The 22,082-nt window shown below is 45.9% G+C and overlaps 1 protein-coding gene across 2 annotated transcripts; it reads left to right on the plus strand.

Annotated features, from left to right (window-relative positions):
• The first annotated feature begins 1,091 nt into the window (after positions 1–1,091).
• On the plus strand, positions 1,092–17,575 carry LOC144717170 (ciliary neurotrophic factor receptor subunit alpha-like). Of its 2 annotated transcripts, XM_078592508.1 has the most exons (10): positions 1,092–1,397; positions 6,029–6,376; positions 7,665–7,782; positions 8,360–8,526; positions 9,997–10,151; positions 11,289–11,469; positions 12,264–12,332; positions 13,396–13,533; positions 14,658–14,750; positions 16,686–17,575. In XM_078592508.1, the coding sequence occupies exons 1-10, from the start codon at positions 1,325–1,327 to the stop codon at positions 16,745–16,747; spliced, it is 1,404 nt and encodes a 467-aa protein (XP_078448634.1). In that variant the 5' UTR covers positions 1,092–1,324; the 3' UTR covers positions 16,748–17,575. The 2 variants fall into 2 exon arrangements, with proteins under 2 accessions (XP_078448634.1, XP_078448635.1); XM_078592509.1 differs by lacking the exon at positions 14,658–14,750 and having other exon boundaries at positions 1,096–1,397.
• The last annotated feature ends 4,507 nt before the right edge of the window (positions 17,576–22,082 follow it).

A 22,082-nucleotide genomic window follows, 5' to 3' on the forward strand; every position in this document is an offset into this window, starting at 1 on the left:
ATGGACGTGGTGACCTCACCGGACACCATTACAACCCTCGTCAGACATGCTCGGCAGATCTTGGCCTTGCAGAAAAATCCATTGATCCGTACCTTTGTATCGATAGTTAAATGTGCCATTATATTGAGGGACTGTGTGTTATCTTGGTGTAGTTGGGTTATTTTTTTTGCCGTCTTGCCCGAGCTTGATAAATCGGACTTATAAAACACATTTATTGATTACAATCAGCGACTTGTTTATATTTCTCTCTATTTGTATTCCTGTCGTTTTTTTTTATTTCCCGTTGTCGCTTGTTGACCCCACCCATGCCGGGCAACTGTGAGACACATCTTCATAGCTCATTGGATTCCTTCAGTCTAAAAACAAATATTCGATTTCTCACATTGTTAGACTGTACGGCTATGCTACCACGCCTATGCCCCCCACCTCCACAAACACACGCTGACCAGCGTGGTGAAGTATGGATCAATAACCCGGGCGACCCATACGGACCTGGAAAGGCCCTCTTGCAGTAGTGGATTGACAAAAGAAGGGCCTGTGCATGGGAATTCCATGTATCCTGGCTTTCCCAGCAGCACCGTCATCTCTCTTTGATGAAACTGTCCCGGAAAAAATGTAATCCATCCCGGGCAATACAAGTCCCGGTTACTGTCAACTGCGTGATAATTCATAACTCAAGTCAACGCATTTGCACTGAGCTCGCCCTCCACACTCTTCCTCTATTGCGAGAAATTGCTCTTCCCGTGATACGTCCTGTGCTTTTGTACTTGCATGTACAAGCGTACATGCAAGTGCATGTACGCTTGTGTACTTGGTGCACGAGGAGGTGAAATAACTGTTGTGCATCCAGCACGTTCGAAACTTTTTAAACTTCGAGATATCATCTGATCTTAAGACACGCTCATTTTTGGGCGCATTTGAGATTGTGGCTTTCCGCACCTGGTCCTCTAATCGCGTACCCGCCAGGTGTTTCACTTGAGATTGTGCACTTTAAAATCCTGTCACATTTTTTTTTATTTTACACACGCGAATGACGTCGCATTTATCAGAATTACAGCGTCACCCCGCTTCGTAGAGGTGCAAAAGTCGAAGTGGGGTAATTCCCCCTTTAGAAACTGAAAGTCCCAAGACCTACTTAAAGAGAAAATGTAAAAACAAGTCGCTTCAAATCGCGGAGCAAGCTCGCTCGTGCACCTGTGGAGAAATAACCGCGTGCGTGTAGTTCACAGTTCACCCCCTCGTTGAGATATCATAACTTGTCAACAAGCTGGAAAGACGAAACAGGCCAGCGTTCCAAACAAAGACAGAGTGTGTGGCTTTGAAGATGAATATTCAACGAGGATTGTTTTTGGTAATAATCATCATCATCACCGCCGGATCCGTCTTCGTTGAGTGCGGTGAGTGGATTGCACGGCCCTTTTACCGATCCACTGCTGGATGAAGGACTCCTTCCCAGACTACCGTGTCGGTTTGTTTTGACCATACTTCACCACGCCGGTCAGTGCGGGATTGTGAAATGTGTGAGAACATTCCTGTGTTAATACAACAACAACCTTGTTCATGTAGACGGTAGGCCTTCAGCGGCTTTTAATACAACTTATCAGCGTGTGAATGTGTCCACGGTACTGTAACGTTTATGTGCGCCGACTAATAATTACGATGAAGCCAATTATTAGCGTGTCTTTATTAAGTTCTTCGACCGTGTATATTTCGTTACAATTATCTCAGAGATTCGCCCCTTTGGGTCACGGTCATTCATTGCCAGTGATATTTTGCGCGCGCTGCAAATTGATTTGTTCGTATATGTCCTGTAATTTAATGCACTTGCTTAATATTCGATAGTGTCCAAGTGATGCGAGTTTTATTGATAAGGGCCGGGGAGCTGAAACTTGGCATAAGTATACATCGGCTCTATACTGTGTGTAACTGGGACATTCAGAAAATGTAATATCTCACATCTGAGCCTGGCTTCATTGACAGATCAGGGTTTTTGCCCAAACTTCTACACCACTTTAAGAATCGCGTTAAGTACATACCTGCAAAACCCTTCTCAGTGACCCACCTTATTACAGACCAATTCAGACCGAATTGGTCACCCCGTGCCCCTTATCAGTATCAACGTTCATCCTACAAAGACCCATCACAAGGGGAGAAACACAAAAAATAGACAAAAATGTGTTTTTGCCCGTATTGAAACGGGTGTACGCCGCACGGACCTGCAAGCTCAATTTCCCTGCACAAAAACACGGGGTAAGCCGTATGGGCCGACGGGTCTGTAAGTACCGGCATATATACAGAAGAATTGTCCCTAGAATTTGTTGAACCAAGTCATTCGCCTCGCGTGGAGTGTGTGGCCGAGACGGGGAGAAGTCTGGAAGCTTGCTGGCGGAAATATGAGAATACAAGCACAGTCACGAGTAAACTGGAGGACTCCAAAACAGTAAAATTAAATACTTTTTGCACTTGGAGAGCCACACAAGAGATGTTTGACTACTTTACGCAGTAAATGCATTGCGGGTGTAGCAAAAAGAAGATTTCAAAGTATGTTGCATTACAGTGCAGTGCGCTATTGTAGACAGTACAATGACAATGAAACTGCATATAGACTAGTCACCTATAAAATAAAATGAAATACATAACCGAGTCTTTTAAAATACTGGCAAGGGGGTAGCCGATTAAGATGATTAGCAGATTGTCTTATGAGCGTGTGCTGTCGTCTACATAAAGGCTGTTTATGCAAATAACTTTAATCAGGCATCGTGGTCAAGTGGATTGACAAGCGAGCTGTACATGTACACACAACATGGAGTGGATAGTGCTCATTTGCTTGTTGTGTGTCTGTGTGTTAGTTTGTTGTCCTTCCCCAACGCCTAGCCGGTGAGCGCGGTTGGCTACGTACGGTGCGAAAGAAGTTCAACATACATCAGTACACACAACAATTTAGACGTAAAGTGCGTAAAACACAGTCGATCAACAATAAAGGCGACAATTGTACTGACTGTTTAATTTTTATATATTTCATTTGTAATCGAGACTGCACGAGGAGATACAAGCTAGATTGCATTCACATTCACCTGCACGGTATAGTATTGATGAATCGTCAATGATACATCGCTGCAATTGCGTGGCGTTAGCAGTGGTCGAAAACAAACCCTGGCAACTCCTGTGGAGGCACGGCCTCAACTGCTGCAGAATGCATTCTGGGTATTTGCAAATATGGCAGTAAGTACTGTAATTGTATGATTTGCAGCGGGGGAAAAGCATTGAAAAATAATGTTTCTGGTGAAGGGAAATCTTCAAACAACAAACATTTACAGGTTGGCCGCGTTACGTGTTCGAGTGGATTTTAAGACTGCCACTAACCTATGAGGCTTTAAAACGGCTCACCCCACATTACTTGCAGGAACGAATACATTTATATATTCCAACAAGGTCCTTAACATCTTCTGATCTCCAACTACTCAGCACTCCCGGGTTTAGGTTGTGCTCTGTTGGTGACGAGCTTTTGTTGTTTGCGTGGCACCCAAGTTGTGGGATGCCTCGCCACTTGAAATCAGGCAATCGGAGTCGAAAGACACGTTATACATTAAAATTAGTATTTAACATGCATTTGAGTAGTGAAAATTGTGAAATGTGGACTCGAGTTGGTTGAAAGAAAAGAAAAGTGATGTGAAAACATGCTCTGAAATGGTTGAGTGCACGTTCCCAAGGAAGTGTTTTCTTTGAGCATAACAGAATCACAGCACTGGGCAGGGAAATACCCTGAAATATGAGAAGATATATTTACACAATTTCGAAGTTTCTAGAACAGAAAGCGCAGGTTAACCTTGCAAGCTGCCACAAAGGAACCACAATACCTTGATGATCTCGTCAAGGAGCATACACCATCACGCGAACTCCGCTCATCCTCGCCGCGGCTTTTGGTTAACCATCGAACAGACGATCACTGCATTGCGCGCTTTCAGATGCGCTTCTGCGGCCGTCTGGAATGCTCTTCCTTCCGATATTAGAGAGCCACTGGAGCTATGCACTTTTAAATCATCTAGATGGAAAACTCATTTCTTTAGAACTGAATTTCGAATTAAAGCTTTCGTGACTGCAGGGATTCATCTTCTTGGTTCTTTCGGTAAAGGCACGTAGAAGGGAAATAATAAAATAATAAAAATAAAACATAATAAAATACAATTCTCACGACGTTTCGGCCACAACGCAAGCAGCCGTCCTCAGGTGAAGAACAGGGCTGTCGGAAAGACAGAACTGCTTTTTGTGTTTGGTTTGTTGCCCTTCCCCCGCACCTTCGATAAGCACAGTTGGCTACGTGCAGTGCGAAGTAAGTTCAACAAACATACAAACATATAATGAGATAATGAAACAATCGACTAGTATGGTTGTTCAATTGGCTCCCAAACGAATTCCGAATCGATTTCAAATTCGCACTCACCGTCTTCAATATCCTGCATATTGAAGACGGTGAGTTGCGGTCGCACCCGAGTCAAGAGCCGCATGGCTCACAGGGTTACACCTAATGAATGAAACTAAAAATGAAATGAAAACCTCTCCCCTCTCATTTCACTCTACTACCCTCCATTGCCTCTCAACTCAATGGGAGGTGGCTCATTCTCCTCTTCTGTCCCATAGTCTGTGGAACTTCCTCCCTACAGCCATCTGCGCTGTTGACTCCCTGCTCATGTGCACCTGTTCAAGTACAGACTCAAGAAATGTCTATACTCCTCTGCCCAGGACTGCCTCTCTACAAAACATGCATGTTCACCGGTTCTGCATCCTGAGATGCGGTCGCGTTTAGATGCCGTTTAAATTCTAATTGCGTCGCATGTTGTGTTCCTGCTGCGCGGGTTTTCACGGTTGTGCCGCATGGATGATTCTCCGATGGGTTTTCGGGCTGTGCCGCGTTGCTGTTGGGCATGTGCGACGTTTTGTTCTTTATTGCTGGAGCAAAACGTCGGACTTTACGGCGAGCGCCAGGCGTGACACAAACCAAAAAAGTGCATGGAAGAGCTGTTATCTCATGTGATGACTGTGTACTTTATTATTGTTGTAATCACACACTCCGACAATTGCTGCTCCAGCAAAAATACATTTACTCGAACGGACGCCATTTTCCACAACCGATTGTTACCGATTGGAATTGTAGAATGTTCCAGAACGGTAGCGCTGTTAGTGTTCCCGCTATTTTTAACTTTCCAAGCCGCACTCAGCAGTGCGGCAAAGTACGGTGCCGTATCTCACCGCCACGGCAGAGTGGCCTGAACCACAGCCCTCAGCCACCTGCCGCTCTGATCTCTTCAAACATATTACAAATATGTACGTTCACTGTACGTGGCCAACAGTGCGAATTTGCAGGAGCGTTACCAAAACGCATCGGCGCCCGGGCGACATCAGAGGTGCGGGGGAAGGACAACAAACGATGGGTCTCTGTGTGACCCCATGTGCGTACGTACGTTGAAATTCTTTCGCACCGTACGTAGCCAACCGTGCGAATCGGTTGCCTTCGTACGATGCGGGCGACATCAGAGGTGCGGGGGAATGACGACAGATTAGTGGCGGGGTATCGGTAGCAATAGAGAAGGTTCAACTGTAACAATACCATGATTTTTTTTTTACCATCGTAATGATATTTAAGCCACTAGCGATCGCTTGCGTCTCAATGACGCGCCATCGTGAGGATTGTTTGACCATACTCCACCATGCTGGTTAGCGCAGGTCAAGGTAAAAGGTTCGAGGTCAATATATATATGGAGCGTTATCCTCATAACTGAGGGTTGGTGTCCGTGAGATGCTTTCCATCTTTTCGGATCTTCAGCCACTGTCATGAAGAGTCCCACCCCAACTGCTCGTGTTGCCCCAGCAATTGATCTGGTTCATCCCTCTCCCCCTCTTCCCTTCCATCGCAAAATCATCGAGGCCAATAGGTCAGAGTAAAACAACAATAACAACAACAACAACACCTAGAGGTCAAGAGGGTCAGTGCCACATCCATGCCTCAACACTATTTTCTTTCTCGCCACAGGGATGAGGCATCAGTACGGAAAGCTGGGCTCAACAGTGAAGCTCACCTGTGGAAGTCCTGAAGGGCACGAAGAACCTTTGGTGTGGAAGCACGATGGACAGACCTGGACAACACCAACAACACCAGTGCCGCCATTGTCATCATCAGCTGGATACGACGTTGATGATGGCGGTTACAGTGGCGTATCGTCATCCACCGATTACGATGATGACGAATACGATGAATATGATGGCGACGAGATGGAGGTTCTCACCCTGAGAAATGTTAACATGTCCAGCCGTGGAATCTACAGCTGTCACACGTCACCTACGACAGAGCCACTCGATGAGATTGCGCTCCTGCTGGGACGTGAGTTTTACTTACGCAATCAAAAAAAGCCATATCCAGAACGTGCACGGCCCTTTTGTCAATCCACTGCTGGATGAGGGGCTCCCCACGCCATGCGGGTCGCGTGGGGGGGGGGGGTTATTTGACCATACTTCACCGCACTGATCCGTGCAGGTTGGTGGAAAGCCGGGAGCATAGGCGGGAGAGCTCAGTACGATTTTGCTACTCTGCCCCCTTCTGCCCACAACGTAGCCCCACAGCAGCTGCTTCATGCACGGTGGCTGCCCATCCAAGGGCTATCTAGGCTCGAACCTGCTTATACTTCTGAAATCTGACGAGATCGGGCGCATTCTTGGGTGATGTGACCACAAGCATACGGTCTGCATGCATAAGCGAACATGTCAACCTACTTTTGTCAACCAATACAAACAACACACCCATACCAAGGCCGTAATTTTAATATATATTGGGGGAGGACACATCCCCCCCAAAATATATTGCTATAAAATAGATTTATGTTTACAAAACGACTGTGAATACATTCTAGATATGGTACTAAACCGCATACGGTAATGATGTCACGCAAACACGCGTATTAAAGAAGGTCAATGTCAACAAGCTATACGACTACTACCACCACCACCACCACAGCAGTACTATTCCATCGTCATTTCCCAAGAACCCTGGTATGGAGTGTCATGTCGTGAAGGCGATGGGAGGGGGCGGGGGGCATGTAATTGGATCAGATGGACAGCGCTTGCGCCAGGGACCTGACCTTGAGCAAGAGATCTTAAGAGCCAGGGACCTGACCTTGAGCAAGAGATCTTAAGAGCAAGAAGACAATGTCAATGTGGCTGCCACATGAATTAACTTGTTTTCACCACATCAATGTGGAATTTCCACCACTGGCTCAGAATCAACGCGAGACACGAGAACTATGCCCACATAATTTGCAATACCTTTTGGGATGGCAACACTTTTTGGGAGGGCTTCATCCAGAAGTGGATAAATCATGGCTGACCGTGATGACATTAAATATGGTTTGAGATATGTATAGTAATGTTGTATAAAACGGATATGATTGTGTGCGCATGTATATATGTGTGTGTGTGTCTCCCTGCTTTAAATGATTACGTGGTGTCGTGTGTGGACATCAGCACTGGGAAAACAAAGAGAGTCGGGCGTGCGGATGACCATTCCACCTCCTTGCCTGCCACTCCAGCCTCCATTGGTGCTCATAGACAGGACTTTCCCCAACAGCCCGTGTCGGCTTCACGTGGGCATCTTTGTCTTTGGTCGCCGTGATCAGACCCTCCAACTAAGCCGACCATCACGTGCCGCTCATTTGACTACCCGGAGAGCTTCGAATGCGAGTGGCGAGCGGGCAGGGACACGTTCCTCAACACTTTCTACAACGCCTCTTTCACGTGAGCGCACGGTCACACTGCAAGGAAAGACGTGATTTGATGCACGGGCAGCATTAATAAACAAAACACGTGAAAGGGTTTTGCGGGATACAGTTGGTACGAGCACCGTATACATGTAAGTGGTTCTAAGAAAGGACACAATCACAGCCATCTCTCAACACGGAAACCTCATCATTAATCTCAACTAAACTATTTTTTTTATTTACCAGGTAAGGCTCACTGTGCCACCTGGCTATCACAAACGACGGATTATCACCGTGTGGAAATGTATTGCTAAGCGCGTGCTGATTCTAAATCTGGAGGGAAAAACGGAGGATCGTGGAAGAAAATCCACGCTACCACAGGGGAAACACACACACTCCAAATATACCACCAGGCGTCAGGGTCGCGATCGAACCCACGACTACCTGCATACCAGGCGAGGGAGTTTACATATATCACCACCGTGCAATTGAATTTCACCCGTGCATTTGAAAACACTTGTTTTGTCCATACAAGCAAGCAAACACTGAGGGGGGGGGGGGGGCGTATTAAGTGAACTTTTGCATGTGTCTTTCGTGATGAATGTGCTCATCAGGAATCCACGGGATGTCGAGCTGCAAGCGTGTCCTGCAACGGGGCCTATGTCCTGCCGTGTCCATCAGTTGGTGATGTTCTCTGCGAACGAATATGGTGTGGAAGTGGTGGCCACGAATGTCCTGGGATCAGCCCGTGGCGTCGTCTTCTTCAATATACTGGACATCAGTTAGGATCGCACTCACCAACACATGCAGAGCACGACAGCGATCAGACATCCACTCACACACAATGAGTCACGGTCATATCTGGCCATTGAGGGTACTAAATCGTTCACACTACTGAGTGCGTTTCAGCAGTTGTGCTGTATAACCCTCCGATGTGTTTTCGGGTGGCACTGCGTGCTGTTCGGGACAACATCTGACGTTTAAATCCACGTGGAGCTGAAGAAGATTCCAGAACGTGGAGCAACAACATCGGACATCGCGCTGAAAAACACGTGGTACAGCCTGAAAACACATCGGAGAGGTTACACTAACTACATGTCCTCAGTGCGCTGTACACCGTGGATTTGTCGTGAATTCTATAATTTATTTCGATTCGGACCCGTGCCTCTTGGTCAACTTGTCCATCTGTGTTCATCAACCCAAATGCACGCGATGGTGCACATCTGTAATCCGGCGCTTTGGACGCAAGAGTTGGTGGATCACGTGACATTTTTTGAGACACCCAAACCCACTTTTCTCTTTTTAGCAATGTGCTCATGAGCTGAATGCCAATGGTCGAGGTCCGCTAGCCACGAGAGGGCTTCAGTAGAGTTCGTGTATTTTTGCTTCTCCTCCATGAAAAGGAGCACAGGCTACAGGGGTTTACTACATGCTCCATCGCACCACCCATTGCCACGGTTAGCTACGTATGGTGCGAAAGAAGTTCAAAATACACACATGGATGGCTTGGGTTGCACGGCCACAATCGGACTGTGGCTTGTCTTTGACCTCACCCAAACCCACTGAGCTGCAAGGTTTCGAGGTGGTCAGCAGATGGCAGTACAACAAACGGATTCTTGAAACTCGGTGTCGAGGTCTTCTTGGTTCTTTCGGTAAAGTCACGTGATTTTACCGAAAGAACCAAGAAGATGAATCCCTGCAGTCACGAAAGCTTTAAATCGAAATCGGTGTCGAGGGTTTTTTTTGCTGTTACCTCCATGTCGCAGTGAGGTTTCCCTGGATAAATGACAATTATTTATAGGTAAAAATGTTTTCAAATAGCCACTCAATTGAAGTCAGGTTTATTATGTTCACATTTATTTAGGTGAACGTGAGATGTCAAGCGCGGTAGAAGCTGGATATAGACACATCTTATTTAAGCACAGTTCGGGTATAAGCAACTTCTGCTTGAATGACACTGGTGGAGAGGGGGAAGGTGAAGGGCTACATTTGATATAAGCACACGATTTAAAGTCTGAAAATTATTTTTTAAAAATCCTTGAAAATCCAAAAATTGGACATCCGTAATATTTATTCCGTGTTGGCTTCCATCAACTCAAGTACATGATTTAGACAAATTAGGCTATTGCAAACCGAATACTGTACGCGAAATTCTAGTTTGTGTGACACATCACCGTGCCTGTGTTCTTTGACACCTACTCCTGTCTAATCCCCATCTCGTGTCTCAACCACCACCCTCCCTTCTGCCAAGTTATTCCAGACCCCCCGGAGAACATCACGGCCCAAAGGACCTGCGCGTCCGTGATCCGCGTGGTGTGGCAAAAGCCTCACAGGTGGACGAAGGACGGAGCCTTCTTTCTCATGTACAAGCTCAAGATCAGCACATCGGCTGCGCCGGGCATTGAAGTGAGGGTCGTACACACAACAACAACAGCAACAACAACACGGAAGGCTGCAAGGATTCTGGGATAACTCATCCAAACAACTGAGAGCACACGTGCTCGCAGTGTGTGTGTGTGTGTGCGTGTGGGGAGTGGTAGTGTAGCGGTTAGCGCGCTGCGCTATGAACCTGGCGACCCAGGTTCGATTCCCGCTCACGGCTAACACCAGTGACGATTATCTGAACCGGTCCTGGGCCTCCCCTAGGTCGACTCAGCCTTAAATGAGTACCTGGTGCGGTGTGTAAACATCGCCACTGGGGAGACAAAGGCGGTCGGGCGTGGTGCTGGCCACCCACCCCCTCGTGTACCGTTCTGGCCTTCATAGGTGCTCGCTAACAGCACTTGCCCCTACAGTCTGTTAAGGCTATACGGGGGATCTTTGTGTAAAGGTAAAGTTCCAGCCATGCAAGTTGCCTGCTCAGGCCACTGCATGGCGGAAGGACCTCCACGAGAGCCGTTCTTGAGGGTATCATTGGCCTAATCTTCCACGCCGGCCAGATGTGTCACAAGTGGTGGGATTCCCCACACTTTCAACCCACCATACACGACCTTCCAGTCGAATGACTGTGGTGCAACCACGTGTACAGCTGCTGGATTGCAAGTCCAGTGAGCTCACCATCCGCACCGCCGCAGCATGCTCTGTGCATGTTAGGGGCCGTCCATAAATGACGCCACGCACCTGGGGGGGGGGGGGGGGGGTCAGACATTTGTGACGATGTGTGACGAGGGGGGGTGAGAAATGTGACGTCACATCAAAATGCGCAACTTTAAATAAATATAGACAACACGTTCTACTTTATTAAATAGACTTTTTAATAAATATTTTCTCCTACAACATCAGAGTGCAGCGGCACATTAAATACGCACTACAGTGACAATAGTTCAAAGCGATTTGAAGCAAGTTTTATATTTTTTTTTTTTGGGAGGAGCAGAGCTTTGTGACGTCATATTTGAGGGGGGGGGGGGTCTGACTTTGTGTGACGCCGTGTGACGAGGGGGGGGGGTAAAAAATCGTCCAAAATCGCGTGACGTCATTTATGGACGGCCCCTTATGTGCGCGCACAAAACAAAATATCTGTCGCGTCTTCCAATCCCACCACAGATCGATGTCCCCGAGGAGGACATCAAGCTGGTGACCTGCGACCCCGCACCCACGCTGCTCTACGACCTGCCCGACTCGCGGCTCGGCACGGAATATCACGTGCAGATGGCCGCCTTTGAAGGACTTGGCGATGGCTCGCAGAGCGAGTGGAGTGAACCCGTGCCCGTCTCACCGGTCACAGGTGCAGCTTTTGTTTGCGTTCGACACTTCGAACCGGAGCTCGAGAATGGACGGCAAAAGGTTTTCGATGGCATTCCCAACAGATTTCCTTTCAGCCTTTCGGTTTAAATCGCCTCGGTCTTGACGCCGCTGCTGCGTAATTGTCTCGCGAACCGGACTCGCAATCCAGAGGTTGATTCCGTCCTCCGAGCGCAACGCTTGGAACAGCGGGCACGCCTCTGAAATCCCGACGCCTTGTGTCGTCGACCCAGCCGTGTCGCGGCGTGCGGTGCGCGACACGGTCCCGTGGGTGAATGCGCCTAGATTGCTTCGCTATACCCGTGCGTGTTTACCACGGAACGCCTCGCTGAGTCTCAAGACTCTTCTTTTGTAGGAGGGTCCAGCCAAATGTTCGCAGTAGGGGGCGATGCTGCTACGTGCAATCTCGTACCTTTTTGGGGTATTTTATTTGAGCGTCGGGAATGTTTGGAGAATACCGGCTGCTTTGTTCGTTTATTTTAGTGAAGGGAGGAAATTGTGCACAAACCTGAGAGGGAGAATGTGGACACCACACACACAGAAAGGCGCCACCCGGGTTTCGAATCGAGCCCAGGGCCCTCTTGCTGATGAGATCGGGCGCGTTACGGGGCGATATGGTTGACAGGCAGGTACCAAATTGGGGAAATTTCATTTCAACAATTGCGGGGAAGTGGAGCGTTGTATCTACACATGTGTCCAGAAAGCGTGTACCAAGAACTGCGCCTTTTGCTCATGAAATTGTGCTGATGTTGACCAGATGGACATCCTGTCTGCCAGGTTCATCCTGTCCGGTAGCAGGAACTCCTACACCAACTCCCAAGACTCAATCGCTGAGATACCGAGACAGTGAGTGTGAATGACGTAATTGACTTATAAAACGACATATTTTGCACGAAAAAATGTGTAGGCTGTGGTTTCACCACGATGCTTGGTGTATTGTCACGTATCTGGGTAAGGGCACACATATCCATTATCCAGTGTGCAGAAATTCAACAGTTCAATTTTACTGTGGCCCTCCTGGATAATGTTGAAGGTAATTATAAAAGCATGCCATCTGCGTTAAAGTGGATGGGAGATAGCGTATCAGGTTCAAAGTATCTAATCCAAAGATAAGGAATCTCAAAGGGTGATCACCTGATTTAATGAAGCGATAGTTCTCTGAACTTTATTTTGGGCCAAGGACCCCTCAAGCCACAGCCTCCCTTGCCCGAGTAGATTCCTTTGGCACTTTGTTGACTCTTGCAGAATACCGACACCTTCAGATAGAGCCTAATAATGTCTACAAACATGATAACACCGGGGACATTTTAGGGCAATCGGATTTATGAATAACTAGCACATATTCTGTCTAGAATGCAACAGAAAATGACGTGCCAACTACTTCCAATGACCATCTGCCCTGCCATTGCCCAAGTGCACGATGGTCTTTAACAATATATAAATACATGTATATATATATTTTATATGTTTTTCCCCACAATGTTATGCCGGTTATGGTATTGGCGTGATGTCACGAAATGAAGGATCTATTCTACTTCGCACAGAGCAGTGCAACCCTTCATGTTGAGAACAGCCCACGGATGTGGGTATCACAGAACAACATCTGAATTCCTTCACGTGACTTCTGGTCCACACACAGCATAGGGCAGCGGTTCCCACTCGCTCTGCACATGATAATTCGATTCCCACTCACGGCCAACACCACTGATGATTATCTGAAAATATCGCCACTGGGGATACAAAGGCGGTCGAGCGTGGTGCTCGCCACCCACCCCCTCATGTGCCGTGCCAGCTTTCATAGGTGCTCGCTAACAGCACTTGCCCCAACATCATGTAAAGGCTACACGGGGGATATGTCTTTGTCTTGCAGCCCAGATTGTTGTCCCAATGCGTGGCCTGTGTGTGTCAGGTTTGATGTGTGCATACGAGGAGGAAGCGGAGGATATCGCGACAACCACGGAAGAAACCACCACCACCACCAGCACCACCAGCACCACCACCAGCAGCAGCAGCGTAGTCGACACGGCCCAGCCCACAGGAGACGGAGGTAGCAAGCATCACGACTCGGACATTGTAACTCCCTTCTGAAAATGCGATTAACATTTCAAGAAAATAACAAAGTTATAAGTTTGGGAGGGTTTATGCTAAAATGTTAGTTTTTTTAATTGAGGGGCATTTCACAGATTTGGAGGATACAAAAAAATGCATACTAAGGTAATATCAGGCTTGTTTTTTTTTTACCTTTTGTTCAACGTTATTCACGGAGAAATGTACAGACAAGTAGTAAATTACTTTATTATTTTGAAGCCTCACAACTCAACGTATAATACAACATGTTTACAATACTAACAATGTATACTACTAACAATGTATACTACTAATAACGTATGATACTAATAATGTATACTACTAACAATGTATAACACAAATAATGTATCATACTGGACGTCAGGGCTTCTTAGTGTCCGTTCAGAATTAGTTTTGTCTATGTCCACATTTCTGATCCATACGTCATCGCAGGTAATATACTCCGATCGAAAGCGCGCAACGAGAGAAAACTCGTGACACTGAGCGATAGCAAGAAAAGACGTGGATTGGAGAAGGCACGCACGTTAGAGACAGTGTACGGACTTCTGAGAACAGCTGGCTTTGGTAGGAAAACTTCGCGACAATCGATGATGGCCGATGGTCAAGACTACTGACAGAGTGGCAGCCAAAGGAGGGAAATGTGCAGAGAGTAGGTAGCGATGAAATCGGGTCGCGTGCGGGAGCCAGATGGATCGTTGCTTCACGAGATTGTTGGAGCTGGCAACGGATTGGGGAGGCCTTCACTCCTGCAGTGGATTCATCATGGTCGAGGATTTATTTTATTGATAGTGCAATAACACCTAGTATTAACATTACAACTTCGAATTGAAGCCCCAGCTAGTCACCTAATGTCTAGTACTAAAAATGTTTTTACTACTCATGTAACAATGTAAAAAAAATATTAAATTAACAAAACACACAATTCATTCATGATAATAATAAGTCAGGTGACGGTTGGCAAAGAAAAATATTCTGCGAAAAAGGTCAAATACCCCCATTGCCTAGGGTAATGTGCAAAATAAAAAAAATTCTAGATGGTTTTTTGTCATTTTTATCAAATAGCTTGTGTGTGATTTGTGTTAGGGTCAACAATTGCGGGAAGAGAGATCCTCATTAATACTTCTGCAAAACCTAGGACAGCCACCATCACGACACAGCCCCAAGCAAACAGAGCCTGTAAGTGCCTGCTACAACAACAATATCACGATTATTCGAGACGAAATTTTTAAACACGGCAGAATATATATATACCAGGCACATTGTTCAAAGGATATTGGAATCAAAACAAACCGCCTACATATGAAAACAACAGAATTATGAGACACTTTTGGAAACGTGAATTTGATCATAAAAGCAGCACACCAGAGTTTCCGAAGAAGAATGTTAGATATATCAAACAAAATAAATGTTTCCAAACATTGTGTCCCATCCATGTATCCATTGGCTCTGTGATTGGCTAAACAGAGATCATATCGACGTATCGTGCACAAAGCGCTATCGGGAAGCGTGACGAGTACCAGAGAGGGCTTTATCGGGTGTCCAACCGTGGAATCTTTACTCTTTCCATGATTCAAACCAGTCGCGGTGTTCCTTTCCAAGGAAAACGGGGGGCGACGAGGAGAGGGGGTTTAGAGGGTACTGGCAGCGTGACCGCAACGAAGATGACGTGTTGGTTGGGGGCACACTGACGGGGAAACTGGGAGGAGCCGGAAGTGTTTGAAGGCAACCCTCCGATTAGCACGGATTGGCTGGCTACGTACGGTGCGAAAGAAGTTCGACATACGTACATGCGTACGTAGGTGGAATGAACGATTTTTATAAAAGCAGAACTCTTGTCTGTATCCGCATATGGAAAAGAAAAACATATATATAATAATTAATTAATCCCATCAGTTCATGGGCTTTGCAGATTAATATAATCAAGCGGCATTTGTTTAAGCAAGCAAAACCGGGAGCGGTTTTGACCGGCTGCGTCTCATCAACAGAGTCGAGGATTTCGATTTAAAGCTTTCGTGACTGCAGGGATTCATCTTCTTGGTTCTTTCGGTAAAGTCACGTAGAAGGGAAGTAATAAAATAATAAAAATAAAACATAATAAAATAATTCTCACACCTGAGGACGGCTGCTTGCGTTGTGGCCGATATGTCGTGAGAATTATTTTATTATGTTTTATTTTTATTATTGTATTACTTCCCTTCTACGTGACTTTACCGAAAGAACCAAGAAGAAGAGTCGAGGATGTTAAACAAATCCTGCTGGATCCTCATATAAACATATTTCCTGCCTTCTGATTGCTCCACTAAGCATCTTGCTGCTGAGATCAAGCTCGCAAGAGCACTCCATATAAAATAGGGGACCGCGTGAAATGCCAAAAACGCTATTTATAAGCAATCTAATAGGCAAGGCCTAGTATTTAACCAAAGTACATGTAATTTTTCGTATTGTTGTTATGATTGCATACTAGAAGCCGACAGTGGCCTTTGCTTTCCCACATTAGCCACCACACTCCACAGCAGGAAGCTTACTTGGTTTACTCAATGAAGGCGAGCACTTTACATCTTATAGAGTTTCCAGTAAGATTGAAAACTATTTATATTTAACTGTTCCCCCCCCCCCGCGCCTCCTGAGATTAAGTTTAAAAGTGATTTCGTTTGTGAATGCTGAATTTGATTTGTTTGTTAGCCTTGTAAAAAATAAATTAATTTTTCTTTAATTTTGTTTTCCTTTTGAAAATATTACTGGGGGCTTCACAGTACCTGGAGCCCAGGGGCCTAAAACATCTTAATCCGGCCCTGCATGCACACTCCTCACTCGCTCACGATCGTACACACGCATTACATTGGGTGCCATGCATACCAGTGCTTGTATTTATATCCATTTGCCATCGCAGTATTTTATTTCCGTGTGTGCGTTTTAGGATTGTGTTGCGTGTTACAGGGCAAGATTTCCACACAGGTATTCAACCCGAGAACACATCGGGGAGACGTACAGCAACAACAAAAAAACCCCGTGAAAACCGATGCAGTATTAACATTTGTACGTATGCTGAACTTCTTTCGCACCGTACGTGGCCCACCGCGTTTTTACTTCCTCTTTTGTTGTCCCCCTTAGGTGAGCACCCAGCACTTCCCTGCATTCTGATCGCTCCGCTGAGCATCTTACTGCTGAGATAGACGCTCACAACCATTCCGCCTGCCGGTCAACGCACTTGGAGACGGGGCGTATGGGAGTGACTGCACCACTGTTCCTCTATACAACACACTTGGGGCATGTTCTTTCTTAAGTCACTTCGACGACAAAGCCAGGGAAACGTCCAGTTGTTTTGTATAAGTAGTACTGTTGCGTATCAGCTGTTGCAGCAATATCATACCCAGAAACGTATCTAACTTCTTCAAACTACGTGCTACCCTTTTTGTGGAGGGAAGTTATGAAAATCACAGCCATTCAAAAGTGACTCAATGAGACATTTGCTCACCGTGACTCGATGCCTCGTAAGCTGCTTGAATCACGGGGTTAATTATTCCCAAGTTGGGGTCACCAAACCGCGGATGAATCACGTGACACTTCGTCTAGAATTCGGTAGAAATTCCAGACACTGAACGCAATGCGGTGATTGTAAGCTTGCGCAATGTGCCCGCGTGTGACTTTATTTTTCGATGGGGTGGTGGGGGTGTCGCGCGGGAAGATGTTTTAGATGTTTTTTTGTTGTTGCGATGAGAGAAAAACATTAGGTTTAATAAAAAAAACAAGCCTTGAGCAAATTATAGTGCGGTGGCGAAATGAGTCACCGTTCTGTCCAGACTGCGTATCTATCTGCGCGAGATGTGTTTATGAACCAAGCACGCTTAAGTATCTGTGTTGTCAATCAGATTATATATTTTTTTTCTTTCAACATTTGTTTTGTTGTTTACAAGAAATACGCGAATTGCAGAAAAACGGCAAATGAATTAATCTCCGTTTCCGGTTACTGGAAATATGCTTAGGGTCTGGTTTAAAAAAAAATGGGGGGGGGGGGGGGGGTTACTTTGGTCTTGGTCATTAAAAAAGAATATAAGTATTGTGTTCTTTGTGAAAACATTACGACAAGAGAAGACACCAGAGGTGTGGACTCGAGTCATGTGACTTGGACTCGAGTCAGACTCGAGTCATGAATTTGATGACTTGCGACTCGACTTGGACTTGCATAACAATGACTTTGTCCCACCTCTGGAAGACACACACGGGTTTAAATCGTGTTGAAATCCGTGCCAACGCACCTCCGATTAGCACGGTCAGGCTACGTACGGTGCGAAAGAAGTTCAACATACAATACAGTACGTAGTCTGTGTTGACCTTATCCTAGAAATGCCTTAGCCTAAACACACACACAGCGTCAAGGTCATTGGTCTTACAAAAAAAAATAATCACGTGTTGTTTTGTTCTTTGTGACATCATTGAGATGACACCCAATCGTGTTGCAACGCGTGTCAACGCGCTCCCAACTCGGTGCGAAAGAAGTTCAACAAACTTGCAATGGGTAGCACGTGCCGGCTTGAGCCCAGCCATGCCTTTAGCCTCAACGCTGACACACACCACAAAACAAGCACCAAGGCGCGGGGCAAGAACGGGTGGCGATGGCCGAGCGGTCAGTGCGTTTGCCGCTCGTTGCAGAGGTTAGCGGTTCGAACCCAGCGTCACCCAACGCGACCCCACCTGATTAATACTGCGGGTGTTTTAGTCACCAATCCGCACGTGCCCGTCCGCTGCGAGATGGATGTTTAAGATCGCCTCGTTTGTTTTGTTTTGTTGCGAGGATTTAACAGCGGGACCGCATGATGTCACCGACGTCGTGGTTTTAATTGCCGAATGCAAACTAATTGTTTGCAAGTTTACTCGATGGCCCCCCTCCTCCACGCCTCCTACTGCGAAGCTTAGCAGGACCCTACTTTAAAAAAAGTCTTGGGATTTCTTGGGTAAATGTTAATAAATAAAAACAATACATTAGCGGCAATGTTCTTTATTGGTTCACGTATTTCCCTGCTCATGATTATTCTTGTTGAATATTCCCCCGGACAACGTTGATTCCAATCGTACACATCATCTCCGACCTCGTCTGGTACAAAGGAGGTCGTGGGTTCGATCCCGACCCTGACGCCTGTTGTATATTTGGAGTTTGTGTGTTTCCCCCGTGGTAGCGTGTATTTTCCTCCAGGATCCTCCGGGTTTTCCCTCCACATGTAGAATCAGCATGCGCTTAGAGAATTTGGCCGCAATAAATCTCCACGCGGTGGTAATCCACTTCGTTGAGCTGTCATTTGTGATAGCCAGATGGCTTCTGAAAAACGAACTCTAGAGCTCAGTGAGCCTTGCCCCGTACACACGAAGTTCGTGGGTTCGATCCCGACCCTGACGGATGTATATTTGGAGTTTGCATCTCTCTCTCTCTTTCCCTGATCGCGTAAATTTTTCCCCGGATCCTCACGCTTTTCCATCCACATTTAGGAATATGCGTTTAGAGTATTTTGCTGCTATACATTTCCAGATGATAAGCCACTTCGTTGGGATATTATTTGTGGCCAGGTTGCTTCTGAAAAACAGACATATCGCTCAATGGACCTTAACCTGATCAAATAAAATAGTTTCGAATAGTTCTAGTTTATGAGGCTTAATATTCTTTACCGTCCTTCCTCATTTATTTCAAACACACTCTTTGATGCACCGTGCACAAGGTAAGATGTACATCTGTACACGCACTTGCACAGCCCTTTTATCAATCCGCTGCCAGACGAAGGGCTTCCCACGCCATTGGGGTCGGGGTGGCTATTCCACCCACGTGAACATCTCTGCTTTCCGTCCAACCAACACGCTGCTCATAGCTGTGCATGTATAATACAGGTTTTTTTTTTTGTTAGATCGCGTAAATATATAAATGTGTCGTTAAACCCGCCACCACCCGACACAGCCAATTAGTAACAGGGGTTGTCACGTAAACAGAACGTGGCCAATTCGTCACTAGTACAGCACACCGGTGTGTTGGAGAGCCAAGCCACAACATCTACAATCTTGGCTTAGCTTTCCAACACACAGAACATGCCAATTCGATACTAGTACAGCACAACGGTGTGTTGGAGAGCCAAGACACAACATTTACAATCTTGCCTTGGCTCTCCAACACACCGGTGTGCTGTACTAGTAACGAATTGGCCACGTTCTGTTTACGTGACAAACCTTACGAATTGGCTGTGTCGGGTGGTGGCGGATTTAACGACACATTTATATATTTACGCGATCTAACCCCCCCAATAAAAACTGTATTATGGATACTAGTCGCGAAAGCCTACGTGTTAAGCTGTGCAAGTGGTAGCACACAAGTGCACTGCAATCATTTATTTTGCTGCACTGCCCTCAATGTTGCCCTAAAACCTTAAACGCCTGCTCTGCATGGTGGCCGCCCATACGAGAAGTATTTCAAATTTAAGCCCTGCTTAGCTTTCGAGATCTGATAAGATCTGGTGCATCCTATCTGATTTGATCAGAGGCATAATGCAATTATATTCCTATATACAACGTGAATATATTGTAGAGGAAGCTCACTATACGACGACTTTGCCAGGAGCGGCTGAAGGGGTTAGGTTCTGCAGGTTGGATGCTTCTAAGTTCTTCTCAGCTCATGCTGCCACTTTACTATTACATAGCTCACATTTAAAAATGGTCCTTTTACTCTTTAAGTAACGTGACCATTTTATTTTTGTAACCACTGCTGATCTGTAAGTCCTCCAAACGTGCGATACACAATTTTTCCAAAGGAGCTTTTGCTGGTTTTGTTCAAATAATGACCCAAATATTGTTAATATTTCCACGCCGATGGAAACTGTGGTAATGTTTTTTTTCGTTGCGTGGTACGCGATATGACGTGGATGTTTGGTGGCCGTGACTCACTCCGTGTGATTCATGATCTTTATCCGTCGCATTTTGGCACTGTCATGGCTGCTTCGAGCCACTGGCTCGTGAGATGGGCTGGTGAGGCCAAAGCTTCTACAAGTCACAGGGGGGGGGGGGGGGGTGGATGTGTCGCACAAGTCCCATGTCGCGTGACATAACGATGGTTAGACTTGCAACGTAGACGTTCAAAGTGAAGACAGGATTGTGAACTATATATTGCGTCATTTTTGCATGTATATAAGATGTAGCACACATTTTAGCATGAGCTACTTTTGAGAATGCATTTATATTTGAATTTGGTAATATTGTCACATGGTTTTACGAGATGCCCTCTTTTTATATTCCACACAAAAGCGTGCGGTCCGTTGCACGTCACAAAGCACTCGAGGATTCATTAATGACGACAAACGTTGCTTAAAATACAGCATTGCTGTGTTGTACTAACTAAACAATTCTAGTACTCGCTTTTAACGTAAGCTTTGACTTATAACGTAAATTCACTTTCGGCACACGTTTGGCAAAGGTTTTGTTTTAATTGTCAAGGGCACAGCAATGGCGCATACTACGCTATCAACCCACTAACCGAAGTTCAATTCCCGACTCTGGCTAACAACAGTGGCGATTCATGTCTGAACCCGTCCTGGGGTGCCCCCTTCTCTGAGCGGCACTGACCAGTGTCAGTGTCGGATTATCCTCGTAGCAAAAGTAGCTACACATGTGTACACGTGTAGTAGCTACACATGTAGTAGCTACACGTTTAGTAGCTACACATGTAGTAGCTGCACATGTAGTAGCTGCACACGTAGTAGTTACACACGTAGTGGCTACACACGTAGTAGCTACACACGTAGTAGCTACATATGCTACGGGCCCCGCACTTTCAAGGGCCCCGCGATAAATGCTTTCAAGTTATCCATTCCGGTTCAGTGATTCTGCACTTGCTCTATTACTATCGTACTATACTGCCTTCAACTTTCATGAACGACTGGGTGTTTAAGGTTAGCGATTTTTCGTATTATCTGGCAATATAGCAAATGAAAAAATACAATTACTTTACTGTGCAAGTTCAAAATGTGTGTTTTAATATGTATGTGTCTTTTTTTAGGGCCCCTTTATAACATTTGCTACAGGCCCCGCACTAGCTTAATCCGGCACTGACCAGCGTGGTGATGTATGCTCAAACATCCCCCCACGACTAACACAGCGTGGGGAGTTGGGAAGCCTTCATCCAGCAGTTTATTGACAAAGTCTAAAATCATTTCAATTTGCCGTTGAGGAAATAGTGTCATGAATAACATCGGCTGCAAAGTGAACCTTTAAACACAATTTACATTGTGTGCCCAAAGGAAAAGCTAAACCCCAAATGTTAAATAACACAAGGGTAAATAACACAGGTAAATTGTATAAGATAAACATGTTTCTCAATGTAACAATTTCTCGGTTATTTGCAAAAAGCAAGATAACGCAGTTCAATGGGCTTAGATCTGCTTAAAACTCTTGACATTCAGTTGGATTCAACTGGAAAGTCACTTTTTGAACATATCATTCAGAGCTATTCCCCTTTAGCAAATCCACCTCCGTTGGCAA

Source organism: Lampetra planeri, chromosome 3 (genome assembly GCF_965212315.1).
Source record: "Lampetra planeri chromosome 3, kcLamPlan1.2.h2, whole genome shotgun sequence".
Classification (NCBI taxonomy): Eukaryota; Metazoa; Chordata; class Hyperoartia; order Petromyzontiformes; family Petromyzontidae; genus Lampetra; species Lampetra planeri.